General features: G+C 50.1%; 1 protein-coding gene across 1 annotated transcript in view; it reads right to left on the reverse strand.

Moving 5' to 3' along the window:
• The window catches only part of LOC125159006 (complement C3-like), a 39,642-nt gene extending 18,946 nt beyond the window's left edge, over window positions 1-20,696 (reverse strand). The window contains exons 1-19 of the mRNA XM_047846762.1: window positions 20,555-20,696; window positions 19,972-20,164; window positions 19,420-19,582; window positions 19,253-19,323; window positions 17,414-17,508; window positions 17,251-17,333; window positions 17,078-17,168; window positions 16,722-16,824; window positions 16,504-16,630; window positions 15,005-15,120; window positions 14,753-14,899; window positions 14,168-14,377; window positions 13,845-14,051; window positions 13,356-13,514; window positions 12,922-13,051; window positions 12,587-12,658; window positions 12,227-12,424; window positions 2,879-2,987; window positions 2,513-2,598 (exon numbers count right to left, since the gene is read on the reverse strand). Coding sequence (XP_047702718.1) covers window positions 2,513-2,598; window positions 2,879-2,987; window positions 12,227-12,424; window positions 12,587-12,658; window positions 12,922-13,051; window positions 13,356-13,514; window positions 13,845-14,051; window positions 14,168-14,377; window positions 14,753-14,899; window positions 15,005-15,120; window positions 16,504-16,630; window positions 16,722-16,824; window positions 17,078-17,168; window positions 17,251-17,333; window positions 17,414-17,508; window positions 19,253-19,323; window positions 19,420-19,582; window positions 19,972-20,164; window positions 20,555-20,631 — 2,437 coding nt within the window. The 5' untranslated portion in view covers window positions 20,632-20,696. The remainder of the gene's footprint in view (window positions 1-2,512; window positions 2,599-2,878; window positions 2,988-12,226; window positions 12,425-12,586; window positions 12,659-12,921; window positions 13,052-13,355; window positions 13,515-13,844; window positions 14,052-14,167; window positions 14,378-14,752; window positions 14,900-15,004; window positions 15,121-16,503; window positions 16,631-16,721; window positions 16,825-17,077; window positions 17,169-17,250; window positions 17,334-17,413; window positions 17,509-19,252; window positions 19,324-19,419; window positions 19,583-19,971; window positions 20,165-20,554) is intronic.
• Window positions 20,697-22,527: the final 1,831 nt, after the last annotated feature.

Genomic DNA, 22,527 nt, shown 5'->3' on the forward strand with positions numbered 1-22,527 from the left:
CAAAAAAGGGTTACAGATGGGAATTGGGGGGAATTGAGGAGTGAGTGGTAACTCTCAGTTGTTTCTATAAACCTAAATTGTTTAAGAAAACCCATAAATTAGGGGCCCCTGGGTGGCTCAGTCGGTTGGGCGTCCGACTTCGGCTCAGGTCATGATCTACAGTTTGTGGGTTTGAGCCCCACGTCGGGCTCTGTGCTGACAGCTCAGAGCCTGGAGCCTGCTTCAGGTTCTGTGTCTCCTTCTCTCTGCCCCTCGCCACCCCCGCTTGCACTCTGTCTCTGTCTCAAAAACAAATAAATATTAAATAAAATTAAGAAAACCCATTAATTAAAAAAATATCAACCAGGGCACCTGAGTGGTTCAGTCAGTTACACATCTGACTCTTGTTCTCAGCTCAAGGTCATGATCTCATGGTTCATGAGTTCGAGCCCTGCATTGGGCCCTGTACAGCCGACAGTGCACAGCCTGCTTGGGATTCTCTCTCTCTGCCTCTATCTTCCCCTCCCTCAAACATACTGCCTCTCTCTCTCTCTCAAAATAAATAAATAAGCTTAAAAATATAATCGTACCTGGTAAGACAACAGTATTGAGAAGATGTCACAAGGGTACAGAGAGCAGAATAGAAAAACCATAGGGCCCTTTAAGATGCTGCCCCCATCACTCCCAGGGGGCATTGGGCAACTTCTGGGGATATATTGGGGACATGTTACAACCGTGGGTGGGGGTGCTCCTGGAGTCTTTAGGTAGAGGCCGCAAATGGTGCTCAACATCCGATATTGCACAGAGAACCTTCCACAGAGAACCACCCAGCCCTGAACAACATCAGTGATGAGGTGCAGAGACCCTGGTGCAGGACCGGCCTTCCCCAACCTCCAGACACACACAACCCCCCACTCCCCGCCCCGTGGGTCATGTTAAATGCAGGTTCTGATTCAGCAGGTCAGGAGTGGGGTCCAAGATTCTGAATTTCTACAAACCCCCAGGGAAAGCACCTTTGCCAGATTGCTAGTGGTTCAGGGAGCAGGCTTTCAGAAGCAGGGATCTAAACTGTGCCTTTCAACTTTCTCTTTTCAAGCTGCAAGAACCTTTCTTATTTCAAGGAAACCTCACGCAGGCCCTCCATATGCGAACAGGGACAACGAGGAGATAGGAAGATGCTCTGATCTGAAACGCGGGCGGGGGCCACCAATCAGAAGTGTGCTGAGCTGTTAATGGAGCTCCAGACGAAAGGAAAAGTATGTGCCCCATGAATGCATGCACCACCCTCCCTCGGTCAGGAGAAACTGCCAGTTTCAGTTCCCTCAGTTAAAACAAGACAAGCAAAGACGCAGGTTTTGAACATCTTGAAGCCAGGAAAGGGAAGTGATAATAATGTGTAATGTATTATAAATGGTAACAAAACAAAATTATTAAACACGTTGGTTTCGCATGAAAGAGATATTCATGCCTCCCGTCCTGAGTCTTCACATGTCCTTTTTAATGTTTCAATATTTTTTTCAACTACTTTAATGCTCAGGGAAAAAATTAACCTTTACAATGTACCTAAATCATGGGGCGCCTCATTGGCCCAGTCACTTAAGCCTCTGACTTTGGCTCAGGTCGTGACCTCACAGGTTTGTGGGTTCGAGCCCTGCGTTGGGCTCTGTGCTGACAGCTTAGCGCCTGGAGCCTGCTTTGGATTCTGTGTCTCCCTCTCTCTGCCCCTCCCCCACTCGTGCTCTCTCTGTCTCTCAAAAATAAATAAATAAATATTAAAACCCTCCACAAAATGTACCTAAATCAAATACAGGGGGCAGGGGGCACACATTTTGCCTCTTGCCTCAAACTCCAATATGGTTCAGAGTGGTGCTGGCTTCTATTTACAATGGAGATATTTTGTTCATCATTGATTTTTTTTTGATTCACATTGATTTTTTCAAAATCATCACATGAAAATATTACTCATCTGGTCTTAAAGTCATTGCCTCTCTCTCCTCATCCTGCTCTCAGGCCTGCCTGAGATCATCACATTAGACCAGGGCTTGCCAGCTCCCTGTGGTGGATCCCCCACCCCCTGGGATACCTTTTACCCAAGATTCACAATCTGACTGTCTATGTTCCAATCATGCATTTCATCCTGCTTCCTCTTTTATATTTTCTTAATCACTTTACCCATTATCCTGTCAACATGTCAACATCACCCCTTAAGGGTGTTTTTTGTTGCAAATTATTCTAGAGACTGTGCATGTCAACATGGGGGAGATTGTATGTCAGGGGTGGGTGGAATGGAGGTATGTGGGAACTCTTTGTATCTTCCCCTCAATTTTGCTGTGAACCTGAAACTTTTCTCAAAAGAAAATTTATTTACAAAAAGCACTATGTTCCCACAGAATAGGATCTGACACTCCTCTAGTCACCTGGGAGCAGAGTGTCAGACACCAAGAAACAGGGGATCTCTCTGGATGGGATGAGAAAATGCCCAGTGTCCCTGGGGTCTCTGCCTGCTGAGCATGGGGGCACCAACTTCACTCACCTTTCTTGTCTGACAAGCTCACGGCCAGAATCTCCCAGGTGGTGATGGAGTCTTTCAAAAATATATTTATGGTCTTTGTGGAGATTCTGGATGGAGGAGAAGTGGGGGTATTAAAAAGAGGCAGGTGTCAGGGGTACAGGGGAAGCTGGTGTGGATGGGTCCCAAGGGGCAATTTGGAGGGATGGGTGGAGGCTGGGCACATGGAGGGGGCCTGACTCTTGATTTTCTTTCTAGGCTGGGTTGTGGAGTTGCACAGTGATTCCAGAAAAGAGGTGCATAGAGTACATACAAATGAAGTGGTCCAGTCTGGGGTGCCATAGGAGCTGGCCTGGGGTTGGGTTAAGGTGGGGGGTGTCTCAGCCTTACCCATCTTTCGCAGGTTCATTGAGATCCTCCATGCGCCATAGCCAGCTCTCAGGGAACTGGCTTCGGGAAATGATGTCTTCTTCCGGGATTATATCCTCATCCAAGTCACCTGGGAGGCACGGGTGAGGAGAGGGCATTATGGGTTTAGAACACACCCATTCTCCACTGTCCCCAGAGATACTTATCTCTACACATCTCTAGATTAACTTTATAGTTAATAAACTTTATAGTTTATTTGATTTTCTTCCTTATCTTTTTTTTATGCCCCTTTCATTTTTCTCTTTGTATGGGAATCAGGCTCCTGTCACCTTTCCTTTTTCCAGGGTTCCTTCAACGAACAAATGAAAACACACCTGGTGGAAGGTCCAAACCATCACCACCATGAGCAGTGTGATAGAATAGCCAAATATGCAACAGAGTGCATGATCACACTCCACAAGCACTCTGGAAGTCCCAGGACCTGGGCAGTGTATGACCTATTCTTAATATAGTAGGACTCACAGGTGCAAGACACATAACAACCTATTAAAATATGTAAAAATCAGAAACCTAGCCAAAATGATGAAATGGAAGAATTCTCCTTAAAAGAAATTCCAGGATGAAATGACAGCCAGAGAACTTCTCAAAACAGATCTAAACAATATATCTGGAAAATAATTTAGAAAAACCATCATAAGACTGATAGCTGGGCTTGAAAAAAGTATAGAAGACAGCGAAGAATCTATTGCTGAAGAGATCAAAGACCTATGAAATAATCAAGAAGAATTAAGAAATGTTGTAAATGAGATGCAAAATAACCCAGCTGCAGTGACAGCAAGGATGGAAGAAGTCGAAGAGAGAATAAGTGAAATAGAAGATAAAATTATGGAAAATGATGAAACTAAAAACAGGAGGGCAAGGATATTATTAGACCATGAGGGGAGAATTAGAGACCTAAGTGATTCCTTGAAATGAAATAAATCTGTATCATAGGTGTTCCAGAAGAAGAAGAGAGAGAAAGGGTCAGAAGGTTTATTTGAACAAATTATAGCTGAGAACTTCCCTCATCTGGGGAAGGAAACAGGCATCCAAGTGCAAGAGGTACAGAGAACTCCCTTCAAAATCAAGATAAACAGGTCAATACCATGACATATCGTAGTGAAAGTGGAAAAATACAAAGATAAAGAGAGAATTCTGAAAGCAGCTAGGGAAAAAATAGGTCTTAACCTACAAGGATAGACACAGAAAGGTAGTAGCAGACCTGTCCACTGAAACTTGGCAGGCCAGAAGGGAGTGGCAGGAAATATTCAATGTGCTGAGTAGGAAAAATATGCAGCCAAGAATCCTTTATCTGGCAAGGCTGTCATTAAGAATAAAAGGAGAGATAAAGGCTTTCCCAAACAAAAACTGAAGGAGTTTGTGACATCTAAGCCAGCCCTGCAGGAGAGCCTAAGTGGGACTCTGTGAGTGGAAAGCAGCAAAGACTACAAGGGACTAAGACATCACCATAAGTGCGAAACCTGTAGATAACACAATGACACTAAATCCATCTCCTTCAATAATCACTCTGAATGTAAATGGACTAAACACCTCAATCAAAAGACACAGGGTATCAGAATGGATAAAGAAACAAGATCCATCTATATGTTGCCTACAAGAGATTCATTTTAGACCTGAGGACACCTGTAGATTGAAAATGAGGTGATGGAGAACCATCTGTCATGCTATGGGACATCAAAAGAAAGCTGGAGTAGCCATACTTGTATCAGACAAACTATGTTTTAAAACAAACACTGTAGCAAGAGATGAAGTAGGCCATTATATCATAAACGAGGGGTCCATTATCAAGAAGAGCTAACCATTGTAAATATTTATGTCCCCAACATGGTACACCCAGGCTTATAAATCAATTAATCACAAACATAAATAAACATGTAGATAATACTGTTGTTCTGGAGGGGACTTTAATACTCCACTTGCAGCAATGGAAAGATCATCTAGGCAGAAAATCAATAAGGAAACAATGGCTCTGAACAACACATTGGACCAGATGGACTTAACATATATTCAGAACTTTTCATTCAAAAGCAGAATACACATTCTTCTTGAAGGCACATGGAACATTCTTGAAAATAGATTACATACTGGGTCACAAAACAGCTCTCAACAAGTACAAAAGGATTGTAATCATGCCATGCACATTTTCAGATCACAACACTGTGAAACTTGAAATCAACCACAATAAAAAATTTGGAAAGCCCCCAAATGCATCGACGTTAAAGAACATCCTACTAGGGGCGCCTGGGTGGCTCGGTCGGTTGAGCGTCCGACTTCAGCTCAGGTCATGATCTCACGGTCCGTGAGTTTGAGCCCCACGTCGGGCTCTGTGCTGACAGCTCGGAGCCTGGAGTCTGTTTCAGATTCTGTGTCTCCCTCTCTCTCTGCCCCTCCCCGGTTCATGCTCTGTCTCTCTCTGTCTCAAAAATAAATAAACGTTAAAAAAAAAAAAGAACATCCTACTAAAACATAAAAGGGTAAACTGGGATATTAAAGAAGAAATTAAAAAATGTATGGAAGCAGATGAAAATGAAAACATGACAGTCCAAACCCTTTGGGATGCAGCAAAGGCAGTTCTAAGAGGACAACACATTGCAATTCACACCAATCTCAAGAAGCAAGAAAGGTCCCACATACATAACCTAACATCACATCTAAAGGAACTAGAAAGACAGCAGCAAAGAAAGCCCAAGGCCAGCAGCAGGAGAGAAATAATAAAGATAAGAGCAGAAGTAAACAATATAGAATCCAAAAAAACAAAACAGAACAGATCAATGAATCTAAGAGTTGGTTTTGTGAAAGAATAAATAAAATTGATAACCTCTTAGCCAGGGTTCTTAAAAATAAAAGCGACAGGACCCCAACAGATAAAATCATGAATGAAAGAGGAGAGATCACAACAAGCGCCACAGAAATACAAACAATTATTCAAGAATACAATGAAAAATGATATGCCAACAAACTGGAAAATTTTGAAGAAATGGACAAATTCCTAGACACCCACACACTACCAAACTGAAAATGGAATAAATAGAAAATTTGAATGGACCCATAACCAGTGAAGGAATTGAATTGTTTTTGAAAACTCTACCAACAAATAGGAGTCCTGGGCCAGATAGTTTTCCAGGGTAATTCTACAAGACATTTAAAGCAAGAGTTCATACCTATTCTTCTGAGGCTGTTCCAAAAACGGAAATGGAAGGAAAGCTTCCAGACTCATTCTATGAAGCCAACATTACCTTGATTGCCAAACCAAACAAAGACCCCACTATAAAGGAGAATTACAGGGCAATATCCCTGATGAACATGGATGTAAATATTCTCAACAAACTGAGATACTAGCAAATCGAATTCAACAGTATATTAAAGAAATCCTTCGCCATGATCAATTGGGATTCATTCCTGGGCTACAGTGCTGGGTCAATATTGGTCAATCAATGTGATACACCACATTAATAGAAGAAAAGATAAGAACCATATGATCCTGTCAATAAATGTAGAAAAAAGCATTTAACAAAGTACAGCATCCATTCTTAATAAAAACAATCAAGATCATTGGGGTAGAAGGAACATACCTTATCATCAAAGCCATATGAAAGGCCCACAGATAACATCATCCTCAATGGGGAAAAACAGAGCTTTCCCCCTGAGATCATGAACATGACAGGGGTGTGCACTCTTACCACTGTTGTTAAATGTGGTGTTGGGTGTCGTAGACTCAGCAATCAGACAACAAAATGAAATAGAACTCATCCAAATTGGCAAAGAAGAAGTCAGACTTTCACTCTTCACAGATGACACGATACTCTACTTGGAAAACCTGAAAGACTCCACCAAAAATTGCTAGAACTGATCCATGAATTCAGTAAGGTCGCAGGATACAAAATAAATGTACCAAAATAGGTTACATTTCTCTACACCAATAAGGGAGCAACAGAAAGAGATATCAAGGAATAAATACCATTTACAATAAAATACCTAGAAATAAACCCAACCAAATAGGTAAAAGATCTGTACGCTGAAACCTATACAAAGCTGATGAATGAAATTGAAGACACAAAGAAATGGAAAAACATTCCATGCTCAAGGATTTGAAGAACAAATATTGTTAAAAGGTTGATACTACCTAAAGCAATGTACACATTCAATGCAATCCCAATGAAAATAGCACCAGCATTCTTCACAGAGCTAGAACAAACAATCCTAAATTTTTTATGAAACCACAAAAGACTCTGAATAGCCAAAGTAACGTTGAAAAAGAAAACCAGGGGCACCTGGGTGTCTCAGTTCAGTTAAGCTTTTGACTTCGGCTCAGGTCATGATCTTGCGGTCCGTGAGTTTGAGCCCCACGTTGGTCTCTGTGCTGACACCTCAGAGCCTGGAGCCTGTTTCAGATTCTGTGTCTCCCTCTCTCTCTGACCCTCCCCCGTTCATGCTCTGTCTCTCTCTGTCTCAAAAATAAATAAACGTTAAAAAAAAAAAAAAAAAAAAGAAAACCAATGGCAGAGGCATCACCATCCTGGATTTTAGCCTATATTACAAAGCTGTAATCATCAAGACAGTATGGTATTGACACAAAAGCAGACACATAGACCAGTGGAATAGAACAGAGAATCCAGAAATTGACCCACAAATGTATGGCCAACTAATCTTCAACAAAGCAGGAAAGAGTATCCAATGGAAAAAAGACAGTCTCTTTAGCAAATGGTGCTGGGAGAACTGGACAGCAACATGCAGAAGAATGAACCTGGACCACTTTCTTACACCATACACAAAAATAAATTGAAAATGGATGAAAGACCTAAATACGAGACAGGAAACCATAAAGATCCTACAGGAGAAAACAGGCAACAACCTCTTTGTCTTCACCCGCAGGAACTTCTTACTTAACATGTCTCCGAAGGCAAGGGAAATAAAAGAAAAATGAACTGTTTGGGACCTCATCAGGATAAAAAGCTCCTGCATAGCATAAGAAACAATCGACAAAACTAAAAGGCAACTGACGGACTGGGAGAAGATATTTGCAAATGACACATCAGATAATGGGTTAGTATCTGAAATCTATAAAGAACTTACCAAACTCAACACCCAAAAAACAAGTAATCCAGCGAAGAAATGGGCAGAAGACATAGACACTTTTCCAAAGAAGACATACAGATGGCAAACAGACACATGAAAAGGTGCTCAACATCGCTCATCATCAGGGAAATACAAATCAAAACCACATTGAGATACCACCTCACATGGGTCAGAATGGTTAACATTAACAACTTAGGAAACAACAGATGTTGTTGAGGATGTGAAGAAAGGGGAACCCTCTTGCAGTGTTGGTGGGGATGCAAACTCTGGAAAACAGTGTGGAGATTCCTCAAAAAATTAGAAATAGAATTACCCTACAACTGAGCAATAGCACTACTAGGAATTTATCTAAAGGATAAAGAGTGCTGATTCATAGGGGCACTTGTACCCCAATGTTTATAGCAGCGCCTTCAACAATAGCCAAATTATGGAAAGAGCCCAAACACACACACACATACATACACTCGAATACTACTCGTCAATGAAAAAGAATGAAATCTTGCCATTTGCAACAATGTGGATGGAACTGGAAGGTATTATGCTAAGCGAAATAAGTCAGTCAGAGAAAGACATATATCATATGACTTCATTCATATGTGGAATTTGAGAAACTTAACACCAAAGGGGAAAGGAAGGAAATTAAGATAGAAACAGAGAGGGAGGCAAACCATAATAGACTCTTAAATACAGAGAACAGACTGGGGATTTGTGGGGGCAGGGCTAGGAGGGGGGAGGAAATGGGTGATGGGCATTGAGGAAGGCACTTTGGGGATGACAACGAGGGGTTGTAAGTGATGAATCATGGGAATCTATTCCTGAAGCCAAGATTACACTGTATATTAGCTAATTTGACAATAGGAAAAAAAAAAGAAGTTACATAAGGCTGGGGGAGAAAACATCTGAGCATGTGTAAGCCATATCCCATTGGATACTTTTGTCTAGTTTTCCTCTTTGAGAAAGAAAGTCTGTAGGTCGCTGGAGCAGAAGGCAGAAAGCCTAGATTAGAATAATTTGCACAGACTGAAGATACAGCTCTTTGCTCATGTGTGTAGGGAATCTTTTTGTCTTTTTTTGGGGGGGTGGTGGTGGAGGGAGTGCTAGCCTTCCAGCTAAAATAATACAAAAATATGTGTCCCCTTTGGCAATGTCTGCCTTTAAGAGGTGACTGCATATTTCTAAGCCAAAAAGTAAAAAACTAAAAAATAAAAATATAGGTGTGCATGAAAGGTATGTGTTACCATATAAGGATCCATACCTACTGTCATACAGGCTACATAAAAATTGATTTGGGGGAAATTTTCCCTTGGCTTTAATTTTTCCCTGATCTGATAGCAGAAAGAGGTTTAGAAATGGACTATCCAGGACTAAGGAGGAACTTTACAGTGGAGAGACCCAGCAGACAGTGCCTTAATCACGTGATCAAGACTCACAGCACCAACAATGGGACAAATCAATGTCTTTGGGCTCCCGACATGATGCACTGAGAATCCATAGTGTCTCTCCTGTGACAGTGCTGCCCCCAAATGCAAAACCTGGATGTCATTACGAGGAAGCATGGAGCCAACCCAAACCGTGGGACAGGCCCCCAAATAGCCGGACGTGAAAGTCACTCAAGACGGCTGTGCTGCCAGGGGTTGAGCAGATCCAAGGACACTAAGGAGACCCCACCAGTAAATACGACGTCTGTTCCTGCACAGATTCTTTTCCTATAAAGGATCCAGACCAAACCAAAGGGAAACCACTGGCCAGTCTGAACGGGGTTGGAGGTTTTGGTGGTGGTAACAAGTCAACATTAATGTCCTCATTCTGATGCCTGTGCTGTGGTTTTGTGGGAGAATATCTTTGCTTCTAGAAATTCCACATGGAGCTAATTAGGGGCCTCAATGGTGCAGCCTCAAATGATTCAGAGGGATAAAAGGTTTTTATGCCCATTTCTCCTTTTTCTGCTTGAGAGTCTAAAGATTAAAAAAAAAATGATTATGTTTGCTTGGATCGGGCAGCCTGCCGCTTATGGCATTTCCCCATCTTCCTTAGTTTTTAAGCAAAGGGGTTCTGTTTTGTGACTTTTCATCCTGTGGTTGATAAAGTAACTTCCCTCGGTTTCAAGAGCCGCTCACACTGGCCCTTGTTCTCAGAGCCCAATTTGGACGACACAGTTTCTGGTCCCCCACGAAAACGATGGGATGTGCAAAAGATTGCTCTTTTTAGAGCAATCTGGACAGGGCGGGCCGAGAGGGAATCTGCCAGGGGGACCCTCACGACAGGGGCCATGCTGCCCATGGTGCGGGGGGCTCTCTGTGGGTTTGGTTTCCACTGCACCCATCCTAGCAGAAAGGCCTTTCTCTACATAAGACACATCAAAAAGCATTTTTAAAAAGCAGACATCAGGCCTCACTGGGCTCAAAGGCTCTGAGCAAATGGCAGGTAGGATTCCCACCAGTTCTGTCAGGGCCGCCTTGTGGTGGGGACCACTCTGGTTCTGCTTACTTTTTTTTTTTTAATTTTTTTCAACGTTTATTTATTTTTGGGACAGAGAGAGACAGAGCATGAACGGGCGAGGGGCAGAGAGAGAGGGAGACACAGAATCGGAAACAGGCTCCAGGCTCTGAGCCATCAGCCCAGAGCCCGACGCGGGGCTCGAACTCACGGACTGCGAGGTCATGACCTGGCTGAAGTCGGACGCTTAACCGACTGCGCCACCCAGGCGCCCCTGGTTCTGCTTTCAATGGGCTTCTTGGAAGAGCAATTTTCTCTTGGCTTAAGATTTATTTGGCCTGAGATGTAAAGTTTCAAGTGTGCACATGTTTTGTCTTATCCAGAACTGAATGAATGAATGAGTGAATGAATGAATGAGTGAGTGAATGAATGAGGGAGGGAATGAATGAATGAAAACAAATCAACAGATGTTGTTAGGCATTGAGTTAGGCACCTCTTTGGAAAGCAACATAAATGAGTTTTCTTTGGTAAAGGCCGGCTAAAAACTCATCTCAGACAGAAACAACTTCCCCCCTCAGACAGTCCCTCCTTCCTCCACAGAAGGGTACACATACCCCTCTCAGACAGGTGGACCCTCTCCCCTCAGATAGGCCCTCCCCTTCAGACAGGCCCTCCTCTCTGCTCAGACAGAGGCATCCTTCCTCCCAGACTGGCCCCTTCCCTTCTCACATAGGTCCTCCTTCCCCAGACAGGTCCTGCCCCCTCAGACCAAGCCCTCCCCCATCAGACTGGTCCTCCCTCCTCTAGCAAGCCCCCTCCCCCCCACTCTGGCTGGGTCTCCTCCCTCTGACAGGGCCTCCCCACCCAGACAGGTCCTATCCTCTCCCACCAGGCCCTCCTCCATCAGACCAGGCCTCCCCTCCTTAACAGAGCATCCCCACTCTAGCTAGGCCTCCTCCCTCAGACCACAACCTTCCCCATCAGACCAGGTCTCCCCTCTCTCACTGAGCCTCCCAACTCTGGCTGAATGTATTCCCCCACTACTGGGCCTTCCCGCTCAGACAGGTCCTACCCCCTCAGACCAGGCCCTCCCCGCCTCTGACCAAGCCTCCCCAGTCTGGCCAGCCTCTCCCCTCACACCAGGCCCTCCCCCTTCTGATCCAGCCACACCACTCTAGCTGGCCTCCTCCCTCAAACCAGGCCCTCCCCCCTCTCACAGAGCCTGCCCCTTAGACCAGCCCCTCCACCCTCAGAACAGGCCCTCCCCGCCTCTGACCAAGCCTCCCCAGTCTGGCCAGCCTTTCCCCTCACACCAGGCCCTCCCTCTTCTGATCCAGCCACACCACTCTAGCTGGCCTCCTCCCTCAAACCAGGCCCTCCCCCCTCTCACAGAGCCTGCCCCTTAGACCAGCCCCTCCACCCTCAGACCAGGCCCTCCCCGCCTCTGACCAAGCCTCCCCAGTCTGGCCAGCCTTTCCCCTCACACCAGGCCCTCCCCCTTCTGATCCAGCCACACCACTCTAGCTGGCCTCCTCCCTCAAACCAGGCCCTCCCCCCTCTCACAGAGCCTGCCCCTTAGACCAGCCCCTCCACCCTCAGAACAGGCCCTCCACCCTCTGACCAAGCCTCCCCACTCTGGTTGGCGTCTGCCCTCAAACCAGGCCCTCCCCCCTCTAACCCAGCCTCCTTACTCTGGCCAGCCTACTAGTTTAGGCCAGCCCTTCCTCCATCAAACCAGGCCCTCCCCCTCTGACCCAGCCTCCCCACTCTGGCCAGCCCACAGGCAAGTGGACTCACTCCGGGCCAATCCCAGGTGGGCACTACGGGTGTGGTTGAGCCTCAGCTGGGTGATGTAGTTGCAACAGTCCAGGAAGGCCTTCACGCACGAGGCCTCGTGCTGGATGAACCGGGCCCTGCGCTCGCACGAGAACTTCATGGGGTTCTCCCGCATGCCATGTTCACAGCACTTCCGCAGCTCCTTCGGGTACTGACCCGCTGCGTGGACACGACACCGGTCAGGGCCTCAGCTGGGACCTCAAAGCAGGAGGAGCTCAGGCGGACCAAGGGTAGGACGTCCCCAGGGCCCAGCCCTGCCCTCCTCCCTCCTGGGCTGGATCCCAGATGGGCAGGGTTTGGGGGGAGGGTGGGGGGCCCCACCTTTGTCCATCCTCTTCTCTGTGAGCATCACCGAGCGGCGGCGCCGGGTAGCTGGTTTGGGGCACTCGGGATCTGAGTGGAGGGCACACGCAAACAAGATGGGTTAAGCGTCAACTGAGGGTCCCCGATGTACTGTTAGTAGCCGTGAGGGAGCCATGAGTTGTTGTTCCCATTTGACAGATGAGGAAACTGAGGCTCAGTAGGCAGTGATTCACTAGGTGGGGGCTGGGGCAGGACTTGAACCCAGGGCCCCCACCTGCTCTCAGCATCTGAGGACCTCAGAACAGTGCCCTCCACCTGCTCTCAGTATCTGGGGTGGAGGCCCCGGCCCTCACCTGTCCTATCCGGGGTCTGCAGGTTTGTGTTGGTCTGGAAGGCCAGCCCTGCGTCCGTGAAGACGCCGGCATAGTCCTTCCCGCTGCCTGGAGAGCAACCGATGTCAGCCTTCTCCACCACGTTCCAGATCTGCAGGAGGGCAGGGGTCGCGGGCAGGCCTCCACCACCAGCCTGACATGTCCGACCGCCCCTGCGTTCTGGTCCCAGACCCCTCTCAGAGGTGTGTGCACAGCCCCCGCCAACCACCCCCAGCAAGGACTCCTCCATCTACGCTCCCAACCGCGGCCTTCACTTCCGCGCCACGTCTGTGTCAGTCCCAGCCTCCGTCCCGCCCACGCCTAACCCCACTTCCGGTTCCCTTCTGAGCGCCACCCGCGCCTCAGCCCCACGCCACCCCTTTGCTTCCACCACACCCCAGCGGTACGGGGCGCACCTTGCTTTGAGTTAACTTATTCTTCTTGTTCAGCACGAACACGCCCTTGTCCACCACCACGAGCCCCACTCGGGCCCCGTGGTCCCCCTCGATCTTGAGGGTCATCTGCTGGCCAGGTAGGTGAACCCTCTCTTCCTTCCTGCCACCTTTCACCACCAGCTGTTGGGGAGGGGGGTGTGCACAGAGATGGGAGTGAGGGGTCAGCCCTGCCAGGCTGGGTCTCCATCAGCAGTCAGCCCAGGGCAGTGTCCCTGCTGTGCTGGACAGGAGGGGGCAACGGTGGAGACAGACAGACTGAAGGTGGAAAGGCCAGCAGGGAGGGAGATACTGAGGCTGAAACAGAGGTGGGGAGAGAAGGAGCTGGAAAAGGAGAAGATGGGCCTCGGTTGGGGACCCCACCCAGAAGGCTGGAGAGAGGCAGAGACGGAGCGAGCACTGGCCAGGCGGGGAGTGCCAAGATGGGTGCAGAGGAAGGCTCCGGAAGCTTACCTTGCCCACACAGGAGTCCTTGACATCCACCCACACGGAATCGGCCACCACCTCCCTCTGGCCCTTGTTGTTAATGAAGGTGTAATAAGCCACCAGGCGGAAGGAAGGAATGAAGTCCTCAGTGATGGTCAGGGGCAGCGCGTACATGTCCTGGCCGGGCTCCCGCGTCTGACGCTCCACCTTCAACAGCTTCCCTTTGTTCATGATCTGGGGGAGACAGGTTGGCGTAAGGAAGAATCAGCAAGGTGGAGGGGGGTGGCCCTGGACTGGGGGTGCTGCAGAAGTAAGGAGGAGGGGTCTGGGGATCCTAGGAGGGCACGGACCAGGTAGGTGAAGTAGCGGATGTTGTTCTCCTGGGTGGTGGTGGGGTCAATTCGCAGGTGGAAGTTGACGTTGAGATCTTCCCCTGGCTTGAGCTCCACGCGAGGCACAGAGATGTGCAGGTAGTTATTACTCATGGTGCTGTAGGGTTGGGCGTTCATAGTCCTGTTGGTCTGTCGTGACTCTGGGATACCATCCTTCCTAGTGCTTACCTGGGTGAGGAAAGGGGGATGAATTCTGGCCCCCCAAAGATGTCCACATCCTAATCCCTGGGGCCTGGGAATACGGTACCTTCCCTGGCCAGAGGGACTGTGCAAATGGGATTAAGGGTCTGAGGATGGGGAGTCTGTTTTGGTTTATCCAGGTGGGTCAAATGTAATCACAGGACCCTTAGACGGTAGCTACGCAGATGGCTGGACCCGTCTGTGCAGATGAAAACCCTCTATGTGAATGGCAGGATGCCCTGATACAATAAAAGGACCCCACTCCTCACATGGCAGGATGACTGTGGCAGAGGACAGATTCCCTCCATGCAAATACAGTCCCCTATCTCCCAGAAGTGGGGCTAGAGGTGGGCGAGAACTCACGGTGATGGGCAGGGACCTAAAGGTTTTGTGTGTGTTGATGATCAGCTTGGCCACGCCGTCTTCCTGGGTGAAGGAGCGTGATTTGGAGTACTGGGTCACCACGGGGACGTTGCGTGCTGGGGAGCCATCAGGGTTCGTCACAAACACCTGCGGGTGCAGTGCAGGGGCAGGTGGAGGGCGTTCAGGTCGACCCAGAGGCGTGGCTGATGCTCAGGGGAAGGGTGGGGGAGGCAGCCCCACCCCAGGTCTCACCATGAGGTCAAAGGGCATGCCTGGTTTGAAGAACTTGGACGTCTTGGTGAAGTGGATCTGGTAGGGGGAGGTCACGATGGGGATCCCGCTGCGCTCCGCCTCCACCATGTCGCTGCCTGAGGGGGCCAGCCGTGAGGGCAGGTTCCTGGGCCACCCCTCCAGGTTGGACCACACCTTACACTGGGCCACCCTCAGACTGGGCCTCCTGCATCAGACTGGCTGGAACCTTCATTCTGTTACTCCCCCATCAGACTGGGTCTCCTCTGTCAGACAGCTTCCCACCTTCATACTGGGCCTCCCCTGTCAGACTGGGCCTCCTCTACAGACTGGATCTCACTTTCATTCTGGACCTTCCCACCTCAGAATGGGCCACCTCTATCAGAATGGATCCCACCTTTATTCTTGGCTCCCCCCTCACTGGGCCTCCTTTGTCTGACTGGATCTCACCTTCATACTGGCCTCCCTCATCAGACTGGGCTTCACTATCAGACTGGATCCCACCTTCATTCTGGCCTCAACTCATCAGATTGGGCCTCCGCTATTAGACTGGGTCCCACATTCATACTGGGCCTCCCCCCTCAGACTGTGCCTCCTCTACAGACGGGATCTCACTTTCATTCTGGACCTCCCCCACTCAGAATGGGCCACCTCTATCAGACTGGATCCCACATTTATTCTGGGGCTCCTTCCCCCCTCAGACTGGGCCTCCTCTATCAGACTGGATCCCACCTTCATACTGGCCTCCCCCATCAGACTGGGATTCTCTATCAGACTGGATCCCACCTTCATTCTGGCCTCAACTCATCAGATTGGGCCTCTGCTATCAGACTGGATCCCACAATCATACGGGGCCTCCCCCCTCAGACTGTGCCTCTTCTACAGACGGGATCTCACTTTCATTCTGGACCTCCCCCCCTCAGAATGGGCCACATCTATCAGAATGGATCCCACATTCATTCTGGGCCTCCCCACCTCAGATGGGGCCTCTTGTATCAGACTGGATCCCACATTTATTCTGGGGCTCCCTCCCCCCTCAGACTGGGTCTCCTCTATCAGACTGGATCCCACATTCATACTGGGCCTCCCCCTCAGACTGGGTCTTCCCTGTTAGACTGGATCCCACTTTCATACTGGGCCTCCCCCGCACACTAGGCCTCCCCCCCTCAGACTGGATCCCACCTTCATAGTGGGCTTACCCCTCAGATTGGCCCTCTTCTGTGAGACTGGATCCCACTTTCATTCTGGACCTCCCCCACTCAGAATGGGCCACCTCTATCAGACTGGATCCCACTGTCATTCTGGGGCTCCCCCCACCCTCAGAATGGGCCTCCTTTGTCTCACTGGGTATCACTTTCCTCTGGATATCCTCTCTGACACTTGGCCTCTGCCTTCGGACTGGTTCTCCCCTGTCACACTGCATTCCACATCCATTCTGGGCCTCTGCCCTCACACTGGGCCTCCCCCCTCATTTGGGTCCCTTTCCTCAGACCAGGCCTCACCTGAGTGCAGGATAACGGTGACAGACACGTACAACGACTTCCCCACCAGGGCATCTGCTCCGGAGGGTTCCACCCCGCTCAGCAGGACCTTTCGTTCCAGCCTGGCCTCCCCACTGCCATCATCGATCTGGGGGAGGAAGGAAGGCTCAGAGAGGGGGAGGGGCGCAGGTGAGGGAGGGGGAGGTCCAAAGTGGAGGAGGCTCAGAGGGGCAGAGCACCTGAACACGGGTGAGGGACTGGGGCAGCGAAATCCTCTGGTCACCATCCTGGACCCCAAAGATGACGAAGGCTATTCCATCCACATTCTTCCCATACAAGAACCTGAGAGGCAAGAGGGTCTCAGATGCTCCTCTCCTGAAGGGCGAGGCTGCCTGCAAACTTCCACGGACCCCTGGTCCCTCGCCTGGTGCTTACCTGGCCAGTATCTGGTTCTTCACTCAGCGCCCACCTGGTCCCACACCTGGCCACACCGCACCCGGGTTCCCTTACCCGGCCCCTACCTGGCTCCACCCCTAGCTGCCAACCTGGCCCCCCTCCCCTCCCCTCCCACCTGGCCCCATTCCTAGCCCCTCACCTGGCCGTGATGGTGACCTCCAGGCCCTGTGGGTCATCAATGTAGTAGAATTTCTCTGTAGGCTCCACTTGGACCTCAAAACTGGGCAGCACTGGGGGCGAGACGGCACCAGTAGGCTGTCAGCACTGGGCCTGGCACTTGGGGCCCCCACCCTGACTCCTTCCTCCTCTTACCGTACTCCTTCACCTCGAACTCAGCAGAGAATACCTGCTGTGGGGCATCTTCATAGTGGGCTTCTATCTTCCACTGCCCTGTACTGTGGGGAAGGCAGGTGAGTGAGCCAGCCAGACGCCCTCCCTTGGCATAGGGAACCCCCTCTAGGAGGGCCTGACATACTTGACCAGCTCCGGGATGTTCCAAGACAGGGACAAGATGCCAACCTGGTTCTGAGAAGATAGGGAGTCCCTCTTGATGAGAACATTGTCGGGGGTCTGTGGAGACAGGGAGGGCGTGTCTCTTCAGAGACCTGGCTTAGCCCCTAGGCTCTCTTCCTCCTCTCTGTGTCTGGACACTCTCTGTGTCATGACTACTGGGGCAGTGCTTATGAACATGGACTTGAGTCAGTCAGCCTGGGTTCAAATGCCCACTCTCCCATTTACACGCTGTGTCACCTTGGGCAAATTACTTGATGTCTCTGTGCTCAACGTGCCCAGCTAGAAGAAGGAGAGGAACATAGCCCCTACCTCACTGGCTTGGCACATGATTCATGTAAGCTGGAGCTCACTCTCGTCGGCGGCTGTCTGAATACCGATAGTAACTAGCATTTATCACCTACATTGTGCGGGACCCTGTGGTAAGCATCCTATGGGCGCTAAGTCACACAGCATTGCCTACCTTCGACTCTTTGACCTACAAGAATACAAAGTCGTGTGGTTCAACCTAACACACAGTATGTCATTCGTTGCAAATAACTAAACATCAGGAGACATCATGTAAAAATCTGGCTTTCTGGCTCCTCTTGGAAATTGGGATAACCGTGGATACGGGTTCCTGTTGGCACATAGCGACATTTGACTGGAACTGGGCAGAGGCTCTACCGTTAGAGGTGTGTGTTCTCCGTTCCCCACAAATCCCACCAATCCCCACAGTCAGCTTGTGGCTGTCAGGACCTGGTCCCTGTTACCTTTGCATGATTGCAAGAAATACTCATGATGATCCTCTGAGAACGACCTGCCTCTTCCCTCTTTCCTTCACTTCCTCCTTCCATTCCCCCCCCCCACCCCTTTCCTGCCTTAGCCCAGTAAATTGTAATGAAATTACTGTATGCCAAGCACCCATCCTGTCTGGAATTTAGGTTCTGTGGAGGTCTAGGGAGCGGGCAATTAGCAAACGAATACATTCAATTTATAGGATGTCTAAAGGAGATGACAGGAAGGGGGACCAGTGGAGTGTGTGTGTGTGTGTGCGTGGGTGTGTGAGTTGGGAGAGGGTGTCTGCAATTTTACAGGTCCTCAGAGAGGCTTCCCTGTAAAATTGTGCCATCGGTGACATTTGAGCAGAGACTTGAATGACGTGATGGGGCAAGCTATGTGGGTATTTGGAGGAAGAGCGTTTTGTAAGTAGTGGGGGACCAGCCTGTGCAAAGATCCTAGGGCTGGCTCTTTATGGCAGTTGGAGGGACAGCAATAAGGCCCATGTGGCTGGAGCAGAGTGAGTGAGGGGAGGAGGGGGAGGAGAGGAGGAGAGGAGGACAGGTAGGGGACTGGGCGAGTCTTGCAGGGCCTTGGGGAGTGCTGGGAGGCCTTAGGCTTTTACCCCAAGGAGGTGGGAGCTCCTGGAGGGCTCTGGGTGGAGGAGGGTGGGGCACGAGTTGGGTGCTCGAGGCTGCCCCCTGGCAGCAGGAGGCGGATTGGGCTACAGAGAGTGTTTATCTGTCATCTCAATCTTCAGCTGAGAAAACCAAGGCCCAGGAGGGTGAAGTGACCTGTCCAGAGTGACACGGTCCCCAGAGGTTTGTCTGGAGCCGGAATCCACGGGCAGAAGCATCACTGTGCCTGGTATCCCCGGATCTCTGCCCTGTGTCCAGGGCTCTTTCTGTGTTCAAGGCTCTACACATTTCTTTGCCTTTCGGCCTCTGCAGTCTTGCCCTTTCCAGAGTCTCTTTCTCTGTCTCAATCTCTTTGTCTCTCCCTGAGTCTTGCCTGGGGTGTGTCTGGGTCCCCAGCTGGCTGGTACCTGGATGCTGATGACAACGGCCCGGCCCACAGGCAGTAGGTCATTGTTGACCGTGAAGATCCGATAGAGGACTGGAAGATGGTGGGAAAGAAAGGAGGTGGTGAGTGAGGCCACACCCCTCCCCACAATCTGGCCCCTGGGTCCTGAGCTGCTGCCCAGCCCCTTACCCGTGGAGCCTGGGGTGTAGATGGGCTTGTCCGTCTGGATGAAGATGTACCCACTCTGAGAGCTGACCAGCATCACCTTCTCCACCACGGTGCCCCCAAAGTCCGCCTGGATAGTCACGAATTTTTTCTCCTTCCCTGATGTTAATTCCTGGTTGGCTGGGATCTAGGCATAGCCAGAGAATAATTGAGATGTTGCCTCCCGGCCCCTTGCCCGCATTCAGCCCCAGACTTTCACCTGCCTGCCCTTTCTGCCAATAGCACCTGTCCACCACTCCGGGTCTCCCTGGTGTGCCCAGGTTGGGAGCGGAGGGGTAGGAGGGGAGGGAGCAAGGGTCTAAGATGGGTAGGGATCAGAAAGGGGGATGAGTAGGGGGAATTAGACACGGGGCTCAGAGGAAGTCACTTAGGAGAGGGGATCAAAGCTAGGGGCTCAGGATAGAAGAAGCTAATTGAAGGAGAATTCTCAGAGAGGGGAGGGGCTCCAAAGTGGGAACTGCTCAAAACAGGGAGGAGACTCAGACAGGTGGGAGGGGCTCCAGCAGGTGCACACACATTGATGTTGACTGTGCCCATGTGGTCGGTCTCCCTGATCAGAGCAATGGTCTCGCTGAACATCCTTTGCTTCTTGGCAGGGAAATCATAGACGTTGACTGTGACTGCAAGGTTCCCTCCATAGTCATGGGCCTCCAGCAGCACCTTCTCCTCGTTTCCCAGCCGCAGGATGTTGGGGGTGATCATGGAGAACCTGCAGGTCGGGTGGAACGCGGGATGGAGCTGCCATTCTAGGGACCACGGTTCCAATCCTTACCCACATATCACAAAGCCCCCAAATCCTGTGAAGTCAGATCTCGAGGCCTCCAAGTGATTCCGCAGCCATGGAATCACTGAACACACCACAGGCACCCAAACCTGCAGACCCCTGTTCTAGAAACATCCGCCTCCCATTGTAACCCGAGTGCCATGAACCCCCAGCTCATGAAATCATGAGCTCGCAGGCAGCCCAAGTCCATTCACATCCCAACCCGCTGACCCCTGCCTCCACAGACACCCACGTGCGCCCTGGATTCTACTAGGACCTGAACCCCACCCCCACCTCACAAGTAGCCCGGTTTGGAGAAGGGTCATGACCACTCACATGGGGTCCCCCGGTGCCAGGGGCAGGATGGTAAGCAGCAGCAGCAGCAGCAGGCTGGGGCCTGAGGCAGGCCCCATGGTGCAGGGACGGTGGAGGGACAGAGGGACGGAGGAAGCGGACTGGGAGGGAATGAACAGAGGCTGCTGGAGGCTGCCTTTTATCTGGCTCCCGCCTCCCCCCTGCAACCTCAGCCCAGCCCGCAGCTCCCGTGGCTTCCCCCTTCCTGGAGCTGCCCCAGATTTCTCAATACCATTTCCTAAGTTTTTCAATCCCTGGGGCCAGTGTGTCCTGGGGTAACTAACCCAAGGGCATGTCCTCCAGCAAGATGGACACACCTTCCCCCTGCCAAGGTCTCCCTCAGGGTCAAGGTCAGTTGGTAAACAGGGACCTTTCCCTGTTGCACCTACTTAGCGGTGGAGGAACACTGAGGGCCAGAGAGCTCCCCACCCCAGATATTTGGGCCTGGCGCCCAGTCTTCTTTTGGCCATGCGTTTGTTAACCAATGCCTTCCTATGGGTCTATCTCTATGCTGGGGGCTGGAGTCCCTCTTCTATGCTGGGGTCAGACTGAGGGATGAGGTCCAGCACAGACACTCCCAGCCCCACGGTGTGTCTTCTCAGTGGAGAAGAACCCTGCTTTGTAGAGGGTCAGGTAAAAATTCTCAGAGGAGGGGACATTTCAGCTGGGCTTTGCAGTGAGTATATATTTTAATATAAGTGGAACCTGGAGCTCCCTTCATGTACCCTTGTCAGGATTCCTGAGAGACTATAATGGTTAAAAAGAAAAACTTTCCTCATCAGTGAGGCAATTTCCTATTGCTACCTTTTTTTTTCTGTCTTAATGTTAGAATAGTATCATTAATATTATTAAAATTATTATTATTCCATCTGTATTTAATTTTTTATGAATAGCTAATATCTTCATATGGTTCAACACCTAAAGGGTCCACGTAGATGTACAGGGAAAAGGCAATTTGCCTCCTGTTCCCGTTCCCAACCATTCAGGTCTCAGATGCCACAGTGAAACCAAATCCCTGGTTTCCTTCCAGAGATATGCATTTTGAATGCTCGCAAGTTTTAAAAACAAATGACCAGTCTTCTCTGCCTGCTATTCTTCCTGGTCTCCCTGGGTTACGCCTTGCCTTTTTCGCAAACAGTATCCCTCAGAGATCGTTTAATATCAGTGCCCAGAGAGCTTCCTTGTTGTTAGAGGCAACTGCCTCCTTTGACATTGTGTGAACGCGACCAGCCTCTTCCGCGTGGACAGACTTCCCTGGATACAGTGAGTGGTCTTGACCTGCGTCACTTTCCAGCTCTGACACTTAGAGGTATACTTTGGCGCTTCATTAATAGCCACGCTGAGCCTCAGTTTCCCCCGTCAGATGAGGTTGTAATGGCACTCACGTCACAGTTGTCATTGCCATGAAAGGACATGACCCTGGACCAAGAGCTACTTGCATTAATAATCCTGCAAGAAATGGCTGTATTTCCCTCCGTGATTGTATTGATTTACATACTTGCTGGCCTTGCAGGAAATTGCTGGATTTCCCCACTGTCTCACCACGACAGCATGTTGGCAAAGCTTTGCGTTTTTGCCTCAGTGTCATTTGATGTGTGCCTGTTGGATTCCCAGCAAGGTTGTGCATCTGGGGGAAGGGGTGTGTGAAGTCCAGGGCACAGGAGGCAACAGGTATGTGGGTGGGGGATCCTGATCTCTGAAGGCCTGGTTTCCAAAGTCCCAAGGAAGGGGTTAATGGGGAACCCAGCTCTGATTTCCTGGAATCCATGTGCCTTTCCTGGCCTAGGCTGCATGCCTGGAGTTGGGGGAGGTGTGCAGACACAGAACAAACCTGGACCCTGTCTGCTTGATTGCGTCACCCCTTCTTTGGGAGAGGGAGGGTGCAAGCACCTGCTTACTACCCAGAACTGAGATTCAACTTCTGAAACAGGGGTTGGGGTACCTCCTAGGATCCC

Source organism: Prionailurus viverrinus, chromosome A2 (assembly GCF_022837055.1).
Source record: "Prionailurus viverrinus isolate Anna chromosome A2, UM_Priviv_1.0, whole genome shotgun sequence".
Taxonomy (NCBI): Eukaryota; Metazoa; Chordata; class Mammalia; order Carnivora; family Felidae; genus Prionailurus; species Prionailurus viverrinus.